This window comes from Cimex lectularius, unplaced genomic scaffold, assembly GCF_000648675.2.
Source record: "Cimex lectularius strain Harlan isolate CLEC.00 unplaced genomic scaffold, Clec_2.1 scaffold89, whole genome shotgun sequence".
NCBI lineage: Eukaryota > Metazoa > Arthropoda > Insecta > Hemiptera > Cimicidae > Cimex > Cimex lectularius.
The window spans coordinates 1,523,870-1,546,379 of NW_019392722.1; the positions used below are offsets into that span (position 1 = coordinate 1,523,870).

General features: G+C 34.8%; 5 protein-coding genes across 7 annotated transcripts; 2 read left to right on the forward strand and 3 right to left on the reverse strand.

Annotated features, from left to right (window-relative positions):
• Positions 1 to 12: 12 nt before the first annotated feature.
• LOC106674191 (DBF4-type zinc finger-containing protein 2 homolog) lies at positions 13 to 7,188 on the forward strand. 2 transcript variants are annotated; one of them, XM_014406775.1, is made up of 5 exons: positions 13 to 215; positions 300 to 967; positions 1,076 to 1,146; positions 6,781 to 6,899; positions 6,960 to 7,188. In XM_014406775.1, exons 1-5 carry the CDS (start codon positions 157 to 159, stop codon positions 7,126 to 7,128), a joined length of 1,086 nt encoding a protein of 361 aa, XP_014262261.1. In that variant the 5' UTR covers positions 13 to 156; the 3' UTR covers positions 7,129 to 7,188. The 2 variants fall into 2 exon arrangements, with proteins under 2 accessions (XP_014262261.1, XP_014262262.1); XM_014406776.1 differs by having other exon boundaries at positions 1,085 to 1,146.
• On the forward strand, positions 4,776 to 6,117 carry LOC106674192 (cornifin-A-like). The gene is made up of 2 exons (XM_014406777.1): positions 4,776 to 5,028; positions 5,455 to 6,117. Exon 2 carries the CDS (start codon positions 5,458 to 5,460, stop codon positions 5,953 to 5,955), a length of 498 nt encoding a protein of 165 aa, XP_014262263.1. The 5' UTR covers positions 4,776 to 5,028; positions 5,455 to 5,457; the 3' UTR covers positions 5,956 to 6,117.
• A 193-nt stretch (positions 7,189 to 7,381) lies between the features above and the next one.
• Positions 7,382 to 8,152, reverse strand: LOC106673988. 2 transcript variants are annotated; one of them, XM_014406397.2, is made up of 3 exons: positions 7,948 to 8,152; positions 7,764 to 7,823; positions 7,382 to 7,705 (listed from the first exon to the last, which is right to left on the reverse strand). In XM_014406397.2, the coding sequence occupies exons 1-3, from the start codon at positions 8,063 to 8,065 to the stop codon at positions 7,407 to 7,409; spliced, it is 477 nt and encodes a 158-aa protein (XP_014261883.1). In that variant the 5' UTR covers positions 8,066 to 8,152; the 3' UTR covers positions 7,382 to 7,406. The 2 variants fall into 2 exon arrangements, with proteins under 2 accessions (XP_014261883.1, XP_024082448.1); XM_024226680.1 differs by having other exon boundaries at positions 7,385 to 7,696.
• A 2,346-nt stretch (positions 8,153 to 10,498) lies between these two features.
• LOC106674007 (programmed cell death protein 6-like) lies at positions 10,499 to 16,178 on the reverse strand. Its single transcript, XM_014406429.2, has 4 exons — positions 16,029 to 16,178; positions 15,861 to 15,967; positions 10,853 to 11,121; positions 10,499 to 10,788 (listed from the first exon to the last, which is right to left on the reverse strand). Exons 1-4 carry the CDS (start codon positions 16,085 to 16,087, stop codon positions 10,687 to 10,689), a joined length of 537 nt encoding a protein of 178 aa, XP_014261915.1. The 5' UTR covers positions 16,088 to 16,178; the 3' UTR covers positions 10,499 to 10,686.
• A 3,704-nt stretch (positions 16,179 to 19,882) lies between these two features.
• On the reverse strand, positions 19,883 to 22,510 carry LOC106674158 (S1 RNA-binding domain-containing protein 1). The gene has a single exon (XM_014406722.2). It carries the CDS (start codon positions 22,407 to 22,409, stop codon positions 20,142 to 20,144), a length of 2,268 nt encoding a protein of 755 aa, XP_014262208.1. The 5' UTR covers positions 22,410 to 22,510; the 3' UTR covers positions 19,883 to 20,141.

Below are 22,510 nucleotides of genomic sequence, written 5' to 3' on the forward strand. Positions count from 1 at the left end.
ATAAAATTAATTGTGATATAATAATTAATGTAGCATTTGCAATGAAATCACCTGACATGTAGAAAAGAGTTATTTTTAACAAGTTTCATGTCCACACTTTACACATACACACACACACGACACAAAAACACACCATAAAACTGCATAGTGCAAATAATGTCTAATGATTGCGACCTTCTAAATGAATTGAAATGTTTGGTAGCTATATTAGACTGGTAAGTAAGAAATTTGATTTTTGAAGTTTTTTCTTGTAATGTAAGTAATGTTTTCATTAATCATGGTAAAAATAAATTTTTCAGCAATAGACCTGGACCAAGGTGTATTCCTTGCCCTCCTTGCCCACCACCATCGTTTTATCCCTGTAATCCCTGTGTACCGAGTGGCCCACCAATGTGCAGTCCGTGCCCACCCATATGCCCACCACCTTGTGGACCATGCGGGCCATGCGGGCCTTGCCCACCGCCGTGTGGTCCATGTGGTCCGTGTGGCCCTTGCCCGATGCCATGTGGCCCTTGTGGTCCATGTGGTCCATGCGGCCCTTGTGGCCCTTGCGGACCTTGCCCAATGCCATGTGGCCCTTGCGGCCCTTGTGGCCCTTGTGGCCCTTGTGGTCCTTGTGGCCCTTGCGGCCCTTGTGGCCCTTGTGGTCCTTGTGGCCCTTGCCCACTACCATGTGGACCTTGTGGCCCTTGCGGACCTTGTGGGCCGTGTGGACCATGTGGACCATGTGGGCCATGTGGACCTTGCCCACCTACTGTGTGTATGCCATGCCCCCCATGCCCACCTCCATGTCCTCCTTGTTCACCCTGTCCTCCAATATGTAATCCTATTTGTATGCCTTGTATGCCATGCCCTCCAAGAAGATCCATGTCTTGCGACAACATGTACAGCAATGGAAAAAATGGAAATGGTCGGAGATCTCAATCCATGAGCAGGGCCATAGACGAAAAAAGAAATGGCCTTCAAGGTAAGACGTTTACTCCTGCAGAGTACGCAGACCCACTGGCTAATTATTACAATAATTACGCCGATGTGCCTCAATTCAAAAACATCCCGATTGAATTATTCAATATAGCATCATTAGGGAATGGCAATGGAAGAAGGGGCAGTAAATCGTTGTGGGAAGAGATGTGCTGCGGAGGAAGGGTTCGTATCTCTTTCTTTTTGCTTTTAAGATAATTTTGAATAAGTTAAAACAATATCAAAGTACTTGTAGGTTTGTTGTTAACATTCGGCAATAAAGAATCCTCAGTGGCATGAAAATTTTTGGTCAAACCAATTAAATTGAAGGTTATTGGGAGAAAATAAACTAACTGAAGCCGTTGAGTGAGTATTTTCCATTTGAGAAAGTCTGACTTCAGTTTAATAAATGGAAAATAATTCGGAAAAAATCAGACAGGAAACAAATACACATACACATACAAAATTCTCGTTTTTAATTTGTTCGTCTAAATAAAACTATTTCAAAACGTCTATTGGTTGTTATTTCGTTAAACCGGAAGCTAGTCTTGAAAACATTGGAGCAAAATTGTTAAAATACATTCTGCAGTATCCCTACTATCTATGGGCTTCCTTCTTCCATTGCTTCACATAAGAATCCAAAGTTATCAAAGCTTAGTCAATAATGTTTTATTAATAATTCATTTTTTAAAAATTACTATATTCCATTCTACAAAATTTTTAATTTGTAATTTGAAATTATTATTATATAGGTATAAAAATCCTTTTTATTTAAGGCTGTACATTTGAAAACTTTGAATGAAAAGTAGTCTTAATTTGGCAAATATTTATAATTATTTCTTTAAAATTTTGAACTGGTTTTAAGTTTTTAAGATGAAATCATGGTAGATTTAATTATCTACTATTATATTATATTATTAATATAATAGATGTACAAAAATAAATTTAAACATCACCAAAGGTTATCACAAGGCAAATCTTTCCAAAATTGAATATTTTTTAATTGGATAAATGATGGTTGGCTGATGAAATTTTCATACCACTGAGGTAGCCTAGGTGTTAAGCGCTTCCTTAGAAACTGCACTTTTAACCAATTTTCTTTTTCAGTTTGTTACTGTTTTTTAATTTTATTTTATGGCATGATGTAAAAAATTTATTTTTGTAAAGAAAAATAGAAAAAAAAAATCCTCAACAATTAACATTTTCTTGATGACGAATAATAATTGTCACTCTTTAATTGTCAAAGCGTGAATTTAAACTGTTAGCTTTTAAATAATATGTAGAAAGTTAAAAATTCAAGAAACAATCATGAGAAGATGATGAATGTACAGAATTGCTGATAGCGCATATGAAGAACAGAAGATGTAGAAGATTACGACCGTAAGATTCATCCAGTTTTAAGGTATGTGAATTTTCCCAGCTCTGTTTTGCCGTTTCCACTCACTCTAGTAAATACTTCATAAATTTTAAGCACGCAAAATCTGTAATAAGGCATGTGGGAGGATAAAGAATTAATTTCAAAAAATATTCTTTACAAATTACATCTAATACTGTAAAAATGTCATTAATGTATCAATTTAACCAACATATTTAATTATTACTTTATGTAATTTTACACACAAACAGTTTGTCATACTTGTTAAGCAGACATGGACTAGTTTGAGTACTGAGTGGTTAGATTTTTAAAAATTCTGTCCTATTTTTTAAAATCAACTTTATTAATCTGTTTTTATAATCTTATAATTTTTGACAAATTTCCATTGTCAAATATGAGAAATAAAGAAACCTAAATTAATTTATTTCTCTTTATAATATCTTCCTTTTTATTATTTTATTTTTCCCTCTCTCTCTCTCACTCTCTCTCTCTCTCCTCTCTCTCTCTCCTCTCTCTCTCTCTCTCTCTCTCTCTCTCTCTTTCTCTCTCTCTCTCTCTCTCTCTACTACCTCTCCCTCTCCCTCATACTGACTTTCACTCGTTCTCACTATCTCAGTCTTTCAATCCTTTCACACACTCTCTCTCTCTCTTTCTCTCTCTCTCTCTCGCGCGCTCTCTTTCTCTCTCTCCCCTTCAATCCATTTTCACGTCTGTGCGAATTTGCTAAACCTTCATGACTTGTACTTATTGCAAAACTAATGATCTTAGCGCCGTGTAATTTATTAGGTAGATCATTTTCACGGCTGTACGATTATGCTAAACCTTCATGACTTGTACTTATTGCAAAACTAATGATCTCAGCGCCGTGTAATTTATTAGCTACAAATTCGTACTTCTCTCTCACTCCCTCTCTCTCTATCTTTGATCCACTTTGACGGCTGTATGATTGTGCTAAACCTTCTCAATTTCTCAACAAATTCGTACCTCTCTCTCTCTCTCTTCCTCCCTCCCTCCAATTATCTCTCTTAACTCACTCATCACTTTTTCTTTCATTCTTACACACACACTCTCTCTCTCTCTCTCTCTCTCTCTCTCTCTCTCTCTTTCTCTCTACCTCTCCCTCTCCCTCATACTGACTTTCACTCGTTCTCACTATCTCATTCTTTAAATCCTTTCTTTCCATTTTATTTACAACCATGTATTCAAATGGTTTTTTAAAGTAATACAAAAGTAACATTTTTGTTTATAAATAAGATTAAACTTAGCACTGGGAGAATTACATCCTGCCCTAAACACATGAATTTACCTCATGCTACAAGAAGGAAGCAGATAAGTTTTGCATTACTTAGTAGCAAATAAACTCTGCTTGCAGAAGGATTTCATTTTCAATTTTTTTTTCGTTTTCATATTGATTACAATTTAAATTTTATAACATCTTGCACCCACTTTGAACATGTGATTTTCAAAATAATTATTCTGCTTATTTTTTAAAGTAAATTTTTCAGAATTCACAATGGTTTGCCATTTATGTATAGATATTTCATCAAACTAATATTGAATTTTAAAGTTTAAAAGTATTAAAAAAAGAAGCTTAATAAGCTAAAAGCTTAAATTTACTCCTCTTCCTTTTTTTGCTGATGGTATCTGAATCTCTGTTAAAATAATTAAATCCCTTGTTATTTTTATTACTGTCTATGTGTCCCCCCCTCCCCCATGTTAAGGCTCCTGGGAGTCCATAAAATCCCATGTGATAACCTAAGGGTTGTGGGGTGGAGACTGGGCAGAAGCAGAACAGAGGAAAATTAACTTCTTTATTAAGAAATAAATAAGTACAGGAATGGGAGAGCTTATGGGAAACAGCCTTGTCACTTGTTAAAATTTTTCTTATGTACCTGGTGGGAGTGAAGGGTGTTGGTAAAGGCCTTATTTTGTAAAGAAGGAACAAGGGTTTTAAATTATTACACTCAGGAGATTTCTTAAATATTTTCTTGTAAACTAAAATAATTCCTGTTGTAACTGTGCTTAAGTCCAACGAATTGGGTCAAACCACTTTAAAATATTTTTTACACATTATTTTCAATTAAAAATCCACAATGCTGGTATTTCAACCTTAGCATAGCATGGGAAATACGAGTCAGATACCCTAACCATTCGGCTACAGCGATCCCCATATTTTCTTGTTTCTCCTCGATTACATTCTACTCTTCTATATTCATTTCAAGTATATCTTTCCTTTTTATATTCGGATAGAAGCAATAATATAAAATTTTGAAATTTGATTGGTTTGTCATAACAACTTAAATTTTAGACACTTTCTGAATTATATAGCTTTTTCCCCTCTTGATATACTAAAAAATAGCAACAAAGCATCAGAGTTCGTGAATTACTTGCATGCTATCAAAAAAAAATTTTTTTTAATCAGAAGTCAATTTAAAAAAAAATCTGTTATGGCTGTTTTAATAAATTTAATTAACCCAGCCCATTTTAAATTAAAAAAACAAAAACAATTGCAATATGTAAAACATCTGATTCATCATTGTTTAATCAAGTTTCTTCAAGTGACACACAATACCAAGCTCTCTCAATTATTCTTACATTTTCACAATTTTACACTAAAGGCAGCGTAAGAACAGTTTTAAGTGAAGCAATCTGACGTCAGAAGAAAAGCAATTAACAACTGAAAGCTATTTCGTGTAAGTTGATAAAAGAATATTTTTGTTTTATTCTCTTTTTGGAACATCCAATACCAAAATTTCTTTTTCATACTCAATATTAAAATTAAACAAAAACTCAAGAATCAACAATTAAAAAAAAAAATGATAGTCTTATTTTTACATTTTTGGTTCATTACATATTACTGGAAAAAATTTTCATTGTGAAGTTTGCAATTTCATAAATTTATATTCTATCTACCTTTGGTAATGGTTTGCTGGAAGATATTCTGCCTTGGCTTGTCCAACTGTAAGAACAGATTTTAATATTTTGGTCACTGTAAAATTTTTAAAAGATCCTTGAGTTTATTTTTATTCAAGAAGACATTTAGAATCTTCAATTTTTGATTTTGTGCATTATAAGAAAAAAAAGTTGAATAGATTTTTAACTTGGCCCATTTTTTCCAGGATATGAGCTGTTGTAGTCCCTGCCCACCAATGTGCTCGCCATGCGGTCCATGTGTCATTGATCCATGCAATCCTTGTATGCCAATGTGCATGCCTTGCCCACCCTGCCCCCCTTGCATACCGTGCAGCCCTTGTGGTCCTTGCGGTCCTTGTGGTCCTTGCGGGCCGTGTGGGCCACCATGCGGGCCTTGCGGGCCTTGTGGACCATGCCCTCCGCCTTGCAATCCGTGCATGCCTTGTAACCCTTGTGGACCATGCCCACCGTGCCCGCCGTGCGTGCCCTGCAACCCTTGCATTCCTGTGTGCAACCCCTGCGAGCCTTGTGTGCCGGTGAGATGTCTGCCTGACAAGCTTATGACTGAATACCTCTATGTACGACAATTGCCAGTCTGCGATGGATATCCTGGGGCCAACGGCAGCAGAGTCGAATGCCTCTCAGATATGGCCAAACAAATTCCTAAACTTATTGAACGAGATGCTTGTTGTAACCGTTATTGCTAAGTCAATGGAGGCGTGACCAGGAGCCTCCTTGAAAAACCTGTCCAACAAAAAAAAATCTAACCACTTTATCGCTGTAACCAATGTCAGAAGCTTATTTATATTACACAAACTGTCTGCTGTCTTTTCTCGCACACACCACAAATATACATAACACAGCATGAATTTGATATTTCTTTTCATAGCTAGTATTAAAATAGTTTTAAGATTGCAATAACAGATAAAAATATAAGTGCTGATTGCACTCAGTCATTAAATTTATGTGATCTTTAAATTAAAGAGTGACAAATTTTTAAATAATATAATCATTTTACATATATAAGTAGAATGTTCTTTTATTTGATGTAAACTACTTTTAGACAAAACTATTGGCAATATTCAAATGTAAATTGCCTTTTACCAAGTTTTGTTAAGTAATTTAATTTAGAATTATTCAATATCAACTTTTATTCTGTTAAAAATTGGAAAACTTTTACTAACATGTGATAAATTGTCATAAAAGTTGCTATAAATAACAGCAAATGTGAATATATCATTTGTCAAATATTTTTTAGAAGGCACAATTTATTAGCATATATTTCCTATGTATTTCATTTAGTGATGTTAATATTAAATTTAAGCATCTAATGTAATATAAATTCAATGTATTTATAATTTATAATTTAAATTCAATGTATTTATTTATAATTTAGTTAATAGTTAATCATGTTTAACATGCATCTATGAGAAAACGCCAAAAACGATTGCTTCCTGGTAACTATGTTAATATGAAAAGTACAGGTAAAATAAATATTTAGATTATCATGTAAAACAAAATTTCACTTTCAGGACGGAGCATGTTTTAATGGCTTTGGTCCCGGGCCAATAATATGCTGTTCCAATCCTTACGACCCTTGTTACCCCATCAAATGGAAGCCGCCATGCTTTGAAAAATTCATCCGAAACCAGTAAAGCTTGTTTGATTTTTTTTTTTTTTTCAATGTTTGTAAACTAACGCCTTTTTATAGTGACCCGTGCAGAAAAACGACAGAGTACCTGTTTGTAAAGCAGACACCTGTGCCTGCTCTTTACCCCGGGCCAGGCGGTGGCGAAGGAGCGAGGGTTGAAGATTTAGCAGACATGGCCCGGCAAATACCGAGGCTTTATGCTCAAAACGTTTGTGGATACATATGCTAGTTGTTAACACGTCAAACACACACAAAGTTCAGTCCAAAATACAAACAATTTTTATGTGTAGTTTGTGTTGCTTTTTTTCTAGGATAATTTCTTTTAAATTTAATATAAATAAAAATAAGGAAATCAAGAAAATCCAAAATTATCTTGATCGTTTTGACTTAGCTAATCAGATTTTCTGAAGTTTTTATTTTTTCAGGGCTTGGTTTGAGTATTAATGAGAATTACTCATCTCAAACCTTGTACGGTGCAAAAAATTGGCTTGACAAATAAAATAAAATTCAGCGCATATATTTTAGAAAGAAGTTATTAGTATTCTTAAAGTGGGTATTGGTATGAGTTTGAAAATGGGCCTTCCTTCGCGTCCAGTAGCTGCAGTGTTCACACCTAAATATTTTCCCGTGTACTTTAGCGTGGCGAGTTATCATGGCAAACTTTTTGGTCTTATAGCCGCACATACAGCACAAATAATCTGAAATATTTTCTAATCTGATGACCGCTCGACTTCGGTTGGGTTTGGCCATTTTAACAACCAGGCTATTTTCCGAGGTAAGATTCTGAAAAAATGATTCTACGGAAGCTAAAATTATGATATGATTGCAAAATGCTTTTTTTTTATGACCACATTTAATACGTACGTCCATCTAAAAATGGAGGTTCTTCTGTTTTACTGCAACCCACACCATATTCGGTTACCCCTAAAACAGAATTTTTAGAGCAAACTTTTCATTTTAAAATTACTTCCAATGATATAACTTTAAAAAAAATTGTCAAAATGTTTATTATGGATAGACTTTTTTGCTTAACTTGGATTCTCAGTACCTTTTGGAGAATCCAAGTCATTTAAAAATTTTTGTATTAATTCGTCGAGTTGCTCTTCAGAAATATCATCTCCAAAACCGTTCATTAAAGTAGCATTTTCATTTGCTTCTTGCGCCATGAATCAGTACCGAAAAAAACTCTTGATAACAAAAACAATTCAACAGTAACAAACTCAACAAAACTCAAATAGGAAAACAAAAAACATGCTGAAACACGCATGTGATTTTGTAATTCAGCTGAAAACGTTTTGTCATGTTAAAAATTTTTTACTAGATAAAAAACATTTCAATAAATTAACAACCAAAGTGATTCGATATTACCAATTTTTTATATTTATTTTCAGTTCAACATATTTTTTGGTAGTTTGTTTTCGTGATGCAAACTCACAAGTAAAGATCCCAACGGACAAAACTGAGACTATCGCTTGATCCAAATTAAGAAGTGCAAATTTCTGATGATATTTTAACAAAAGTTCTTTAAAAATTAAAAATGTATGTATTAAGATGTACAGGAGGGCTTGATGTCCAACCACCCATTGGATATGTCGCAAACGAAGGGTCAAATGATTTTACAAAATCAATCGTACAATATCGATTAAAAAGCCATGGACTGTGCCGGGATTTGAACTCAGAACTGCTAGAGTTACAAATATGATTTGGATGCCCTAACTACCATAGTCTCTAGCATTAATCTGTTAAGATGAAACCAAAACAATATTTAAAAACTATTATTGTTTTAAAAAGTAACTTTTAAAAGTATGTTAACAGAAAGTTTGTGATGTTTCACAGGAAAAGAAAAAACAAAAAAAACCAGTTATCTTGGCCTCATTGTTCTTGTCTATCAGGCGCCTTTTCTGATTTTTGCAAAATGGGAGGCTCTGATGATGCTCAGACAGTCGGTCTACATCTTGAAAACCTCAGGACAATATTATTAATACATTCAATTAATTAAGGTTTTTAGTTGAGATAAAAGTCAGTGTCACGAGCGAAATTCGAACCCACGACCTTCGGCTCAACACCGCTACTCTACTGCTTGAGCTATCGTGACTTGTGAGACACTAAATTTTTCAGTTCAACCAAATCCTTACATAAAAAGATTAATTAATTGATAGATTATATTAATATGTTAATTGGTCTTAGCTGACCAAAGAACAATTATTCAAAGTGATTTATAATTTTTATTTAAAGTGTGATTGAGATGAAAAGATTAGTGATATGAGCGGAATTCAAACCCACGACCTTCGGGTTGATACGCCGCTACTCTACCACTTGTGCTATCGTGACTTCGATCCACTCGGACACTAACCTCCCATCTCAACCCCACCTTTTGAATTTTCCCTCCTTTTTGCCATTTTTCAAGTAAAATCTCAACTAAAAACCTTAATTAATTGAATGATCTTAATTGGTCAAGCGGACCACACAAACTAGTGAATTTAATAAGTTTAAATGAAGTATACCTTCACTAAAGCTCTCCGTGGCCATTTCATTTGTCGCCAAAAATCAAATAGATTACACGACATTTGAAAAATGGCAAAAAGGAGGGAAAATTCAAAAAGGTTGTAGGTTGAGATGGGAAGTTAGTGTCCGAGTGGATCTAGGTCACAATAGCTCAAGTGGTAGAGCAGCGGCGTATCTAGCCGAAGATCGTGGGTTCGAATCCCGCTCGTGACACTGACTTTTTTATCTCAACTAAAAACCTTAATTAACTGAATGATATTAATTGGTCAAGCGGACCACGAAAAATAGTGAATTATTAATACAGAATGATTAAATTTCTCATCCTCACCAGATTAAGAATCAGCCATGTGAGGTTTACATCTGATATACGTGTCAGGCAGAAGTTGGTTAAAATGTCCTATTTAATTCCTTGGCTTATATAGAGTGCGTAGGAATGCAGATGTGAGAACTTTACTTGAGCACAACAGCGATTATTTGGATCTTCTGTTCCGATTTTTGGAGGAAACAGGGTTGTTTTATTGTATATAGTTAAAATAGTTTGTGTCCCAATCGTGTATTAAGAGTAAATGTATTTATTAGCATGAATATATAGTGTGAGAGGGCCAATTGTGGAATATTCAGTACCCCATTGAACCTCAATTAGATTAATTATATGTGTAAAGGGTGAGGAATATCGAGTACTCCACTACCCTAACTGAATCAATGGTATATAAATAAGTAATTATTTATTTAAGAGAGTGTGAATGAATTTAGGAACTGATTGCTGAAATGACTCAGCTATTGACATCTGGAGTGCAACCTCGGTGGCTGGATGGATAAGCCGAGGTATAACCAACATCCAGGGTAGATGATTCTCAAGCTCTGACGGTGATTTATTGAACATTACAAAAGCTAAAATTGAAATGATAAGATCAACTCTTACACATGTGTTTGTACATGCCGATGTGAGCTTATATAAATCTATAATCATTAATCAGTAATCATTTATTTTGTTGAAAATACAACTCAGTTTATACAATCACATAATTACAATAACAATAAAAAATATCACATTTCGAGTGGCATGAGAAAAAGGGTTGTTCTTTCTCTCCGAATGTTACTGTAAATCCTAGAATTATCTATCATGCTGTTAAATTTTTTTTTATAGTCTTTAAATTTAATCTTTTTCTATTAGCATATTAACAATAAAAAATCTGTGAACAATATGAATATCGTTTTTATATTAAAATTACATTCAGTGATGATGAATATGATAATACAATGAGGTTAAACTGGTTTGGATTTACATTCTTAAGCCGAGGACCATAGAAAGGAATTGCTCGTAATGAATTGTAATCACGCCATCCTGGTCAGTGTCGAATGCTCTAAAAGCACTTGTTAAAGTCTAAAACATATATTAATATTAATAAACAATTAGTAGTTTTAAAATTAAAATTCAAGTGACTTACATGAAGGACAATGCAGCATTGAATAAAATCGTCGAAAAGTATTGTTCCGTGTCCATGCCTATCGAACTTGGTCACCATCAGGTTGACAATTTGCGGCGAGAGGCGGTATCCGAAGGTAGTGAGGGCAGACATGAGCTCATCGCGGTTTATGTTGCCCGAACCGTCCCTGTCGAACGAGCGGAAGCATGCCTGCCAATCGGTCACGTACTTCCACAAAGCTCCGAAGTCGGTGAAGTTGACCTGACCTTTGTTTTGCTTGTCGAACATCCCTGGTTCGGAACAAATCAAAATAGTTTATAAATTATTAATCCATTTATGTTTAGCGGTCTAATTGACCATATTAATTATTTCAATTAATTATTCCTTTTATGTAAGGTCTTGGTTGAGATGAAAAAGTGTCACGAGAGGGAGTCGAACCCACGACCTTCAGCTCGTGACACTAACTTTTTCATCTCGACCAAGATCTTACAAAAAAAGAATAATTAATTGAAATAGTTTATAAAATTTGTCAAATTTGTTGAATAGATAAACGCAAAGCTAGAAAAATCAGCATACTATATAATTGAATTTGGATACAGTATGGAGCATATGCTTTATTTTTAATGTGTTTTCATTAGGATGTGATTATAAAATTAAATAAATGCACGTTCCTTTAAAAAATCTAAATTTGTCTACTACTTTTTTTTTCTTTACTAACTACTCATTTAGTGTAATAGTTTACATATTACATCATGTTGATATTTTCAAGAGCCACGTTTCAAATCATTTTCTCTACTTGACAAATTGAATCATCTGGTGTTCGGTTTCTTTTTTCCGTCAAGTTGTGTAATCTCTTCAAACGATGACTCATCAATCTAAAAGTGTTAATTGCCTTTTTATCAAAATCATTATTAGTTTTGAAAATGAATAATAAAGTACAATAATGTATAAATAAAGTATGGCCTCGTTTATTTATTTACCACCTGAAAAGGTATACTTTTCATTTAAAAAAAAAACTAGTTTTTTTGTACCATCTTCAGAATGTCAGTTTTTAATCGATGAACTAGGAAAATTTCAATATCCACAGATATTTTATGCCACTATTTCTTAAGAAAATAAATGTACAAAAGAATGGCTTTTAACAATGAGTTGACAAATTATACTTTACTTTATTCTTGTGATATTAGATTAGAGATCAGATTTTGATTTAGGCTGTGGTTTTAAATTAAATTTCATACTGAAATTTGGTTTTAAATTTTTGTCAGCATATCCTTGCTGGGGCGACCCTAAGGGCCTAGCTAGAATAGATAGACAAAAATATCAATAACGACCAAATTCATCACCCTGCAGATAACATTGACAAATCTTGCAATGTAATTTTCACATTGTTTGAACTTCAGTATTTTTGTGGTTGGTTTAAATTCTAGTGGGTACTTTTGTAGAGTAAACTCAAGATTTACTCATTAAAAAGAGGTTATTAAACTTTAATACAGTCTTAGTTAAGCATTAAAAAAAGTGTGTTTAATCTCAAAATTTCTGATATTTTGCTTTATGAGTTAAAAGCGACTTTTGCAAAATATGATGCACTCTGTTAAGAAGGGGCAATTTTGGTTTTGGTCTCTTCAGTCATTCTAAAAATTATTCATGGTCTATCCCTTTTAACCTCAATACCTCTTAATCACCACCTGAAATTACACGTATCAAAAGTTGTAATAAGAAAAAATATCGCTTTTATTAGTTCTGCTTGAATTAAGTGCTGAAAAAAAAAAACTTTTCTTCTGGGCAGAGCTGTACAATGGACTGTGAGCAGAAAAAAATCATAATTTCTGCCTAAATTGTATTCGGCGGCGAGCTGATTAATTTATGTATTATTTTCCCTTATTATACCGATTTTACTTAAATTTTTTCTCAAGCATTTGTCGTCATTTATTCATTTGAGTCCAGTCAAAGTTTGTAAGTTCACAAACGAAGTTTTTGTTTAAATTTAATTATTTTTGTTCCATTCATTTCACCCAACCTTGAAAATCTTCTGGCCCCAATGAAAATAGCAAGTTGTGAGTGACAATCAGATCTTTATTTTCTTCTTACTAGAGAAATAAACCCCATAAAGAAACTGTACAAATTAACCGATGCCAATAAACTAGTTCATTTATTTAATGCCTCTTCTTTACCTTCTGGCCCAAAAACAGCCCCATTTCTTCGAAAGAATTCAAAACTTATGCTGAAAACACATGTGTACAACACAATTTAACCAATGCCAATAAATCATGATTGATAATACTTTTTATCTAAGGTTTGGGTTGAAATGAAAAAGTTAGTGTCACAAGCGGGATTCGAACCCACGACCTTTGGCTGAATATGCCACTGCTCTATCACTTGAGCTATCATGACTTCGATCCACTCGAACACCAACTCCCCATCTCAACCTAAAACCTTTCTAATTATTCTTCTTTTTTGCCATTTTTCAAATGTGTAATCAGGATTCAATTCTCAGTGACTTATGAAGTGGCCATGGGGGGCTGTTAGTGAAATTATACTGATTTTACTTATTAAATCCCTTAGTGGTCTAATTGACCAAACTACTTCTTATAATTAATTATTCCTTTTTATGTAAGGTCTTGGTTTTCATCTCAAATTTTATGGACATCTGTCCTGCACTAAAAGAATTTAGGGTGGAATTATTTAACAAAAAGAACCTAAATCTGAAGGAGCTGAGACACATTTTAAATGTATCGGGTTGGCAGGAGCTGGTAAAATATTGAAAGAAAGCATGGCAGAACAGATACATCATCACATGCTTTAACTATTAGATTATTAGAAAAACGTTGAGTAGATTATGATTAAATTCGTTTAAAGATTGGGATGCTCTGTCAGGTAGGTATGGAATATAAAAATAAAAAAAAACTACATTTTTAAGTATGCCGACATTTTGTCAAATTTATCAACATCCTCACGCAGGTACTAATTGAGTTTTTCCTTCTTCTTCAAACCTTCATCTAGTAAGGTTGACTGAAGATCAATTAATACCTCGCCTAGAGGATGTCAATAAATATGACGAAACAACAGTATACTTCAAAATTTAGTTTTTCTTTTCTTTTATATTCCATTTTAAATCTTCACCTAGCTTTCGGAACTTTATTGTACCATATAATAAAAGGATATATTATACATTTTAATTTTGGCCAATTTACCATCAAGTATATATAAGAACAAGACACACGTTTTTGTACTTACTGTTCTTTTATTTTCATGTTAACACTGAAAACCTTTTCACTTTCTTCTTCACCTTTTCAACTAAAGTTTATATACTTCTGACAAAAAAAATCAGTAAGTATAAAAATGAGTGTCTTGTGTTGAACTGGGTTTTATAACTGAAAGAAAAAAATCCAAGAGTGGAGACAGACACAGTAAGTGGCCGTGTGCCAGTTCAACAGTTCACCGACTCGCAGACCAAAACCCATCATCTACTATGTGTATCTTGTTCTGCAAATACACATAGTATTTGTAGAATTGTTAAATTAGTCAACATTAAAATGTATAATATATCCTTTTGTAGAGTCCTGAAGAAGGAACAATAAAGTTCCGAAAGCTAGGTGAAGATTTAAAATTAAAAATATATTTCTTTGATCACATCTGTGATAATAACCAAGAGAACATTATCTGCATAAGTTGGCCGATAAATGTACAAAACATTTTATTCCACATCTACCTGACCGAGCATCCCAATCTTCAAACAAATTTATTAAGAGAATCTTATTTATGTGTAATTTTTTTTAAATTTTCTTTAATTTGGTATTACATACTTTATGATTACTTTATTATTAGCTGTAACTTTTCTCTCTCCTAAATTATCATGCAATACATACATATATGTGATGTAGGTTTAGAAAAACATTTTCTTTGTCGTGCCAATGTTTTGATCTTTATTGAGATTATCTTCAGGCCTGGGATTTATAAACATATTCAAACAATGTTTATAAGTCCCATGCCCTGCAAAAAGATCACAATATTGGCAAGACAAAAAAAGAAAAATAATAATAAAAATAATAAATAAAAATAATAATAAATGTTTGAAGACCACAACCCGAATCCTAATTCAACATCGATGTGAGCAGTAATATCTTAAAGCTAGCGATTATTTGGAGATCGTGAGATGCGGTCTGGTGTGATGTAGGTTTAGAAAAACTTTTTTTTTATTGTGCCAACGTTTTGATCTTCTTGCAGGGCCTGGGATTTATAAACATTGTTTAAATATGTTTATAATTCCCAGGCCTGAAGATAATCTCAATAAAGATCAAAACATTGGTAAGAAAAAAAAATGTTTTTCTAGACCTACATCACACCAGACCGCATCTCACGATCTCCAAATAATCGCTAGTTTTAAGATATTACTACTCATATTGACATTGATTAGGATTCGGGTTGTGGTCTTCAAACATACAATGTTATTATATCAACATTAGATCCCCCGAAGAAGATAATAAAACTTGTCGAAAGCTTGGGCGTTGATATAATAACATTGTATGTTTGAAGACCACAACCCGAATCCTAATTCAACATCGTATTGAAGGCTGGTTGATCGCTTAGCAAACACTACTCATATCGTTATGTACCAATATGTATAATTGATTCTGAATATGTTTCTTTTTATGGTTATGTTAAATAACAGCTATTATTACTATTAAAATATAAAGGCTGTAAAGACTGTGTTCCACCTTTTTTTACGAAGTTGTGGATAAGGGGTATTTAACTATGAAGTTACGAGGAACATTTTGAATATTATTAATGCATATTTTACGCATTAACATGAACATTGTAACATGTGCGTTATTTTAAATTGAAATTAAATAAAGTATAAAAAATGGCCGAATTATTTAATAGGGCAAATTCGATGTAGCTTATCTCTTCAAAAAGGAAGATTGTGTGCCCCCGATCAGTGTAAACTTTGATAAAAATGACTTTCACCTTGAGTCATTGTTAAATGTATTTTTTGGGGGGTTAAAAACATTAATTTATTGTTTAATATTACCTATCATTAGCCTGATAGTTTCTGGGTTGAATGGGGTCCAAGTACCATTGCTGAGAGCTTGCTGTAACTCGTCGGAAGATATGTAACCACTTCTATCTTTGTCAACCCTGGAAATTGAAATATTTAAAAAATAATAATTCCAAGAGAAAATGAATTTTTTTTATTTACCTTTGAAACACGTTCCAGAGGAACTCCTGGCTTGGCATCGGAGAGGCGAAATGAGACATTTTACGTCAAAACATGCAATAAAAGGGTATAAAAGTAAGAACAATAAAACTTGTGCAAACCGAAGGATAAATAGAGTGGATAACCGCTGTATAACCTCTCAAAAGATACTTGATTTAATTCCACATTCCATAAAAAATAAAAAAAATAAAATATTAATTTTGTTAAAACCATTTTAGCTACTCGTAAAAATAATAAAACTTAAAAAATGAGTTTAATTTTTTTAAAATTTTTAAATGTTTCAGAATAGAGTAATATTGATAGCATGACAGGGGGGATTTCAATGTATATCTTTTTTTCAAATTAACAAGTAATATTTTTTTTAAATGTTTAGACAAATTGCAAATTTTTGATAGATAGCTTAATTAATAAAATCTCAATATTCTTTAATTAGTCTTTGTTCAAAATCCGACCGATTTGAAGGATTTTAATGTTGTCTGGCATTGAGCACTTTGGTGCAATCAATTATAAAAATAGTCAAATGTTATTTCTCTCAATTTTCTATTGTTGAGTAAAATGTTGGTTCTGCAGATTTTAATTTACGCATAGAAATGTTAATTTATTTTTTGTTTGTTTTACGGTCTGAAGTTTGAATTTCGTGTGCAGTGTGACACACTGGTCAGAGGAGGATCGGCAAGGACATACGTAGGCCCCAAATACTTGGGATAACAGAAACAAATACAGAATCCTCCATCACGAAATGGGTCCAAATAAAACAAAAAGAGAAGTGGATAAACTCTAGGGTGTTTCTCAACACTATAAAACCACTTCGATTACATAATAAATTTTTTATCCCTACCCGGCAATAGACTACCGAAGATCCTTGCCTGTAGATGGGAGATAAAGAAAGGTTTAAGGAAATAAAAAGGATGCAGCTTAACTTGGACTTGTGCCTAGACTGGAACATCAGCAGAATTGAACTGTGGAGGAATGGTTTGAGGCTAGACAGTCCATTTGTGACAATCTAAAGAGACAAAATTGCACAGCTTTGGCCAATTCAGGCAGTTTCTCACTCCATAGAGAGCTCCTATTCAAATCCCCAAATTATCTAATAGATCTCTCTGATAGCATGCGGTGGATGATTCGTCACAGAAGATCTGTTTAACTTAAATTACACTCTTCAAACAGCAGGGTATTAACTGTAAACTTTGTAGTGGTACAGAGCAGGAAGATTTGTTCCATTTCTTGGCAAATTGCCCTGCATGGGTCACTGTCTGGAAACAATATTTTGGTAGGGAACTCTGTCTAGAGATTCTGTTACAATATATTAATGGCAAGGATTGGACTGTGTTGGTCAATTTCTGCAGAGGCTTATTTTCTTAGAGTCAGAATCAGAGGCACTTGGTGAGGGTGAAAGTGGCTTCTCTTGGCAGATTCCCCTGTATAGGTGAAAAGCTCATCCTCAACTTAAATATTTTATCATAAACATTTATTATTTGTTTTGTTTTTTAGTATTATCTCTTGTAGTATATAATGTACTTCATTATTATTTACTTTTACTATCTCCATTTATTTTATTGATTGAGTATGTACATTATAGGTAATCATAAATAAGCGATGCACATATTTGCAATTATATTTCTGCTATTATTATTATTCAATTATGTTTATTATTACATTGCTGAAATTTTTGAAGAAAGTATATATTCTTTTTTGTAAATACTAATTATAATTACTTGTAACTACCCAGAGGAGAGATTTTAATTATTTAAGGTTATGTGCTAGGGTCCCTCAGATGGTTTTAAACCATGAACGTCTTTCTTGTTTTATAATATATATTGCGGAATTGTAAACTTTGTACATACATTAAAGAATAAAGACATATAAGTAAACTTATGCTAAAAAGTCCTCACCAAGACTGGCGAATTCACTGCTGCAATTGGAGAGAGCCAGGCTAAGAGGAGTGATACGACTATTAACTGATCACTGGTATCTGTGAAAACATTGTATACATCCCATATGTAAATTATGCAATGAGGACGAAGAAACAACCACCCATATCGTCTTCGAAGCAAGACTCAATGTAGACATAACCTAGCATACAGAAAAAACCTAGGAAATGAAATTGTATCAGTACAGCCAATGGCCAAAACTTCAGAGAAGGATAGTCAATTACTCTGAATCAGAGAACTAGGAAGATACATACTTCCCTGCCTTCCCTTTATCGATACGGACTCAGGGTTTGTTTAACGTCCATACCTGCCTATTGCTAGACCTATCGGATGCCCAGGGGTGCCGAAACACCCCCAGGAGTTTGGTGGCTTCCAGTGTTTCCACCTTCTGCCACCCCCTGGAGAGGTAGATAAGGGTAGCTCTACCCCCGGCTCCTGTTGGCCGGTACCCTCCAGCTGAGGTACAAACCATGACTCAAACTTCTATTGGGGGCTGCTTGGAATCATCCACTCCCGTGGTTCAGTAATATTTTTAAGGTGAGATTGATTGCCCACCCAGGGGTTGCCCTCATACTGTTTTCACCTGTCGCTCGAGGGGTGAGGGTTCAGTAATCCGGGAAGCCTCCACCAAAGTGGAAGAGGAAAAGAAAGGAGTTAAGGAAAGGAAAGGATAAGAATAAGAAGGTAAGGGATTTGCCTCCATCTTTGGTTACTCCTAGATGCCAGAGCTGATGACTCTGAGCTGGACTTTTGTTTAGGCCCATAGGGGAGAAGACTGATATATATCTCATTTTGTTTATATTGAGATTGATTGTATTTATTAGCGTGAATGTGTAGTGTGTGAGAGCAAGTGGTATCATATCAACACCCTACTTGAGAGAATGGTATATAAATAGGAAAGAAGGGATTCTTTGACCCCCAAATTCACATTTGATGTAAAATTTCCAATTGAAATACCTGGTACCCAGACTAGGGTAATTTTGTTATTTTCCCCACCCTTCTGACAAGGCCCTAATGCAATCCCAAATGACTGGACTTTACCGCAATGTGGAATTATCAATTGCCGCCTGGATGTTCGAATTGATGGCTATTTTTCTGCCTACAATATCTTGCATTTTAATCTCCTTGGCACCATGTTCCATCACAACCTTCACTTCAAATACAGTGGCATATTGCCCAAGGCTATGGAGTCCTTGGTTTATGTTCATAAATACCAGCTATTAACCCATATTCAGAACCATCTGCTGCTGCTCTTTTTTGCTGCTGCTGATTTTGTTATCAAACCTAAATTTAGGGGTCAAAGCTTCAACAGGCATCCCTAGAACTCTGCCTGCCTGGCATCCCTAGAACTCTGCCTGCCTGGCATCCGTATAACTCTGCCTGCCTGGCATCCGTAGAACTCTGCCTGCCTGGCATCCGTAGAACTCTGCCTGCCTGGCATCCCTAGAACTCTGCCTGCCTGGCATCTCTAGAACACTGCCTGCCTGGCATCCCTAGAACTCTTCTGCCTGGTATCTCTTCCTTTCGATTTTTCCTACCTTTCACTCATTTCGGGTGTAGAAGTGTATGATATTCTACCATAGGCTCTCACACATTCATGCTAACAAATACAATACCTCTCAAAATACAGAAAATGAGATATATATGAATACTGTTTACAATAAATACAGACTCTAATACTCGCTATCGTTCTCCTACACGCTCTCTATATGGAGCCATGGAATGATACCCTTCAATTAAGTGATAAACATACATAAAATGTGTAAAATGTACATTATGTATTTCACACAGTCTGTTGTCATTGTAAGGTTCTGATAGAAAATAAATAATACTTATACAAACGTAAAACATGTATAATTTTTCTAAATAAACAGTCAAGGAAATCAACAATAATTAATGTAATTAACAAAATACAAGTTGTGAATAAAGTAGTAAAACTGAACATTTGAGAATTTTCAACGGCAAAATACTTAATATTTTGTTAATATTAATATAATTAGTCAATTTTTATATAACAAAAAAAAAGAAAAAAAATATTTTTTTGGCTTTGCATTGTTTATAATTAATAAAGTATATCACATTACTTTAACAAAAAGAGCAGTTTGTGACTAAGGCATTTAAATTAAAATAAATAAATACTAGACAAAAAATATCACAAAATTAATTATGAATCAGAAATAACATTTAAAAGGAGCAAAGAAATTTTCTCCCCTCGTTTATTTATTATTTTGACAGAGACCTTCTGCCCGAGGTGCAGTTTGACACGGTTCGAAGCTGATTCCGGAATCAGAGCTGATTTTCCCACACCGATGTCAACGAATGAACCAAACGGTGTAACATTTTCAACCCGCCCAGTAACAACAGATCCGATTATTAAATCATCGATGGATTTGATTTCAGTTTTGAATAAAGGAGCGTCCGATTTGCTCCTGATGTCAAAATCCAAGGGTTTCGAGAGAGCATCATAAATCAGTTTAACAGTCGAAGAATGAGTCTTGAGTTTTTCACCGATGTTTTCGATGTGCTGTCTCTTCGAAAAAGATTGTATTTTCTGTATGAATTCAGGTGTGCCTATATCTTCAATACATACGCCTGCCATATTCATTATAGATTCTGCTTTGTCATAATCATCAGGATGGATGATCGTCTGATCTAGTAGATTAAAATCAGGTCGCATCTTCTTTGCTTTCTTCGAGCTCGTAGCCGTCAAGCTGGTTTCAGGGACAATTTTGATAAAACCTGCGCATTGCTGAAATGTTTTAGGCCCGATTCCTTTAATGTCCATCAACTGTTTGCGAGAAGTGAAACCGCCGTTCTTCTCTCTGGTCTCGATGAGCTTTTTCGCCCGGGTTTCTGTAAGGCCAGCTATACGTTTTAAAAGCTGGATAGGTGCTGTATTTACATCGACGCCAACATCGCTGACACATTCTGATATCACTTCTCCAAGCTCTTCGTCTAATTTTTTCGTGTCGATGTCGTGTTGATACATACCAACGCCTAGATGCTTGGGCTCAACTTTGACAAATTCACTTAGAGGGTCGAGATGTCTCTTAACCAAAGACACTGCACTGATGAAATTCGGTTTCATGCCTTCATACTCTTCAACTGCTTCTTTACTACAACTATAAATCGACACACCTTGCTCAGGTACTATGACGTATTTGATGTTTAGCTTTTCCTGTTTGATCAATTTACTGACTAGCATTTCTACTTGACGACAACCCTGCCCGTTTCCTATAGCTACCGTGTTTACGTTATGCTTGAGAATCAAGTCCTTGAGCGAACTTTTAAATTTGTTGTAATTGTCCAAGTTGAAAACATCCAATTCAAGTATCTCATGTCGAACGTTGACCACTGCGATTTTACATCCATTTTTAAAACCCGGATCGATACCGAGGACGACGTATTTATCATGGGGGCGCACTGGCCGTGTTAGAAGAAGCCATTTCAGATTCGAACTGAATACATCGAGCGCGACCCTTTCGCCATGTCTCGTCATATCGACTCGTATCCTTTTCTTCACCTTTGGCAGGATCCTCTTAGAGAGCAAAGCTTTAATGGACAGTTCTATAATTTTGGTACGGTATGGATACTGGGTGCCTCGGATTGACCACTTCTTCCTGAGGAAATTTTCGACGGATCTGTTGAAACTATCCGGAACTGTTAGTCTGACTGAAAGCTGTTTTCTCTTCTCACCACGGTTGATGGCCAAGATCTGATGCGGCTTTACAAACTTGTAGTAATTAGAAAATTCATAGTAGTTCTCGAATTTCTCTTCGAAAGATTTTTTCGAATCGGTTTTGTTTGGTTTATCAGATTCGGTTTTGATCGGCTTGTCTTCTTTTGCAGTTTTCTCTTTCGCCTGCTTGCACTCGAGCAAGATCCTCTCTTTCATCGTAAGCTGGGAAACTAGATTTTCCAGTTCCGTATCGCCGGATAAAATTTCTGAAATCATTTCTACAAGCATGTCGTCAACAGACTTTGGACTTTTTAAAAGCTCGTTTTTCTTGTCGACGAGAGATTTCGGTTCGACGACCCCTTCACCGGAGAGGAGCTTTCTTGCGACCGTGTCAAACCCGACTTCTTTAAGCAACGTCGTCTTGGACTTTTTCTTGCTTTTGTACGGGGCGAAGATATCTTCCAGTTCCGGAAGGGATTGGGCGTGATCGATGCAGTTCCGAAGTTCATCCGTCAGTTCGCCTTTCGCATCGATCTTCTTTTTGATACTCTCAGCTTTCGCCTTGATCGACTTGGCGAACTGGTACATCTGCTTGATAAAGCGCAGATCCTCAGCAGTCAGGTCACCTATCAAATGTTTTCTGTACCTTGCTAGAAAGGGTATCGTAGCATCTTCTTCAAACTGTTCTATGACAGTTTTCGCCTGGTCGTACTCGATATTGGCGTATTTCGCCACCAAAATCGTCTCGTCCATAATTTTCTTTTATGGAATCCAAAACCTGTTTTAAAATAAAAATAAACCACCTGTTGAACAAAGAAAAACACGTTGGTCCCGAACAGAAAACGAAATATCAG

What these genes read in the sequence shown, in the direction of transcription:
- LOC106674158 (XM_014406722.2), bottom strand. Translation starts at nt 22,409, where the DNA reads ATGGACGAGACGATTTTGGTGGCGAAATACGCCAATATCGAGTACGAC.
- LOC106674192 (XM_014406777.1), top strand. Translation starts at nt 5,458, where the DNA reads ATGAGCTGTTGTAGTCCCTGCCCACCAATGTGCTCGCCATGCGGTCCA.
- LOC106674007 (XM_014406429.2), bottom strand. Translation starts at nt 16,087, where the DNA reads ATGTCTCATTTCGCCTCTCCGATGCCAAGCCAGGAGTTCCTCTGGAAC. An exon ending in AACTATCAGGCTAATGATAG is followed by an intron (nt 11,122 to 15,860) that starts GTAATATTAAAC and finishes GTTCCGAACCAG; the next exon opens with GGATGTTCGACAAGCAAAAC. An exon ending in AATGCTGCATTGTCCTTCAT is followed by an intron (nt 10,789 to 10,852) that starts GTAAGTCACTTG and finishes TATATGTTTTAG; the next exon opens with ACTTTAACAAGTGCTTTTAG.
- LOC106674191 (XM_014406775.1), top strand. Translation starts at nt 157, where the DNA reads ATGTCTAATGATTGCGACCTTCTAAATGAATTGAAATGTTTGGTAGCT. An exon ending in TTGGTAGCTATATTAGACTG is followed by an intron (nt 216 to 299) that starts GTAAGTAAGAAA and finishes TAAATTTTTCAG; the next exon opens with CAATAGACCTGGACCAAGGT. An exon ending in AAAAAGAAATGGCCTTCAAG is followed by an intron (nt 968 to 1,075) that starts GTAAGACGTTTA and finishes TATTCAATATAG; the next exon opens with CATCATTAGGGAATGGCAAT.
- LOC106673988 (XM_014406397.2), bottom strand. Translation starts at nt 8,065, where the DNA reads ATGGCGCAAGAAGCAAATGAAAATGCTACTTTAATGAACGGTTTTGGA. An exon ending in TGACTTGGATTCTCCAAAAG is followed by an intron (nt 7,824 to 7,947) that starts GTACTGAGAATC and finishes ATTCTGTTTTAG; the next exon opens with GGGTAACCGAATATGGTGTG. An exon ending in ACCTCCATTTTTAGATGGAC is followed by an intron (nt 7,706 to 7,763) that starts GTACGTATTAAA and finishes TCATAATTTTAG; the next exon opens with CTTCCGTAGAATCATTTTTT.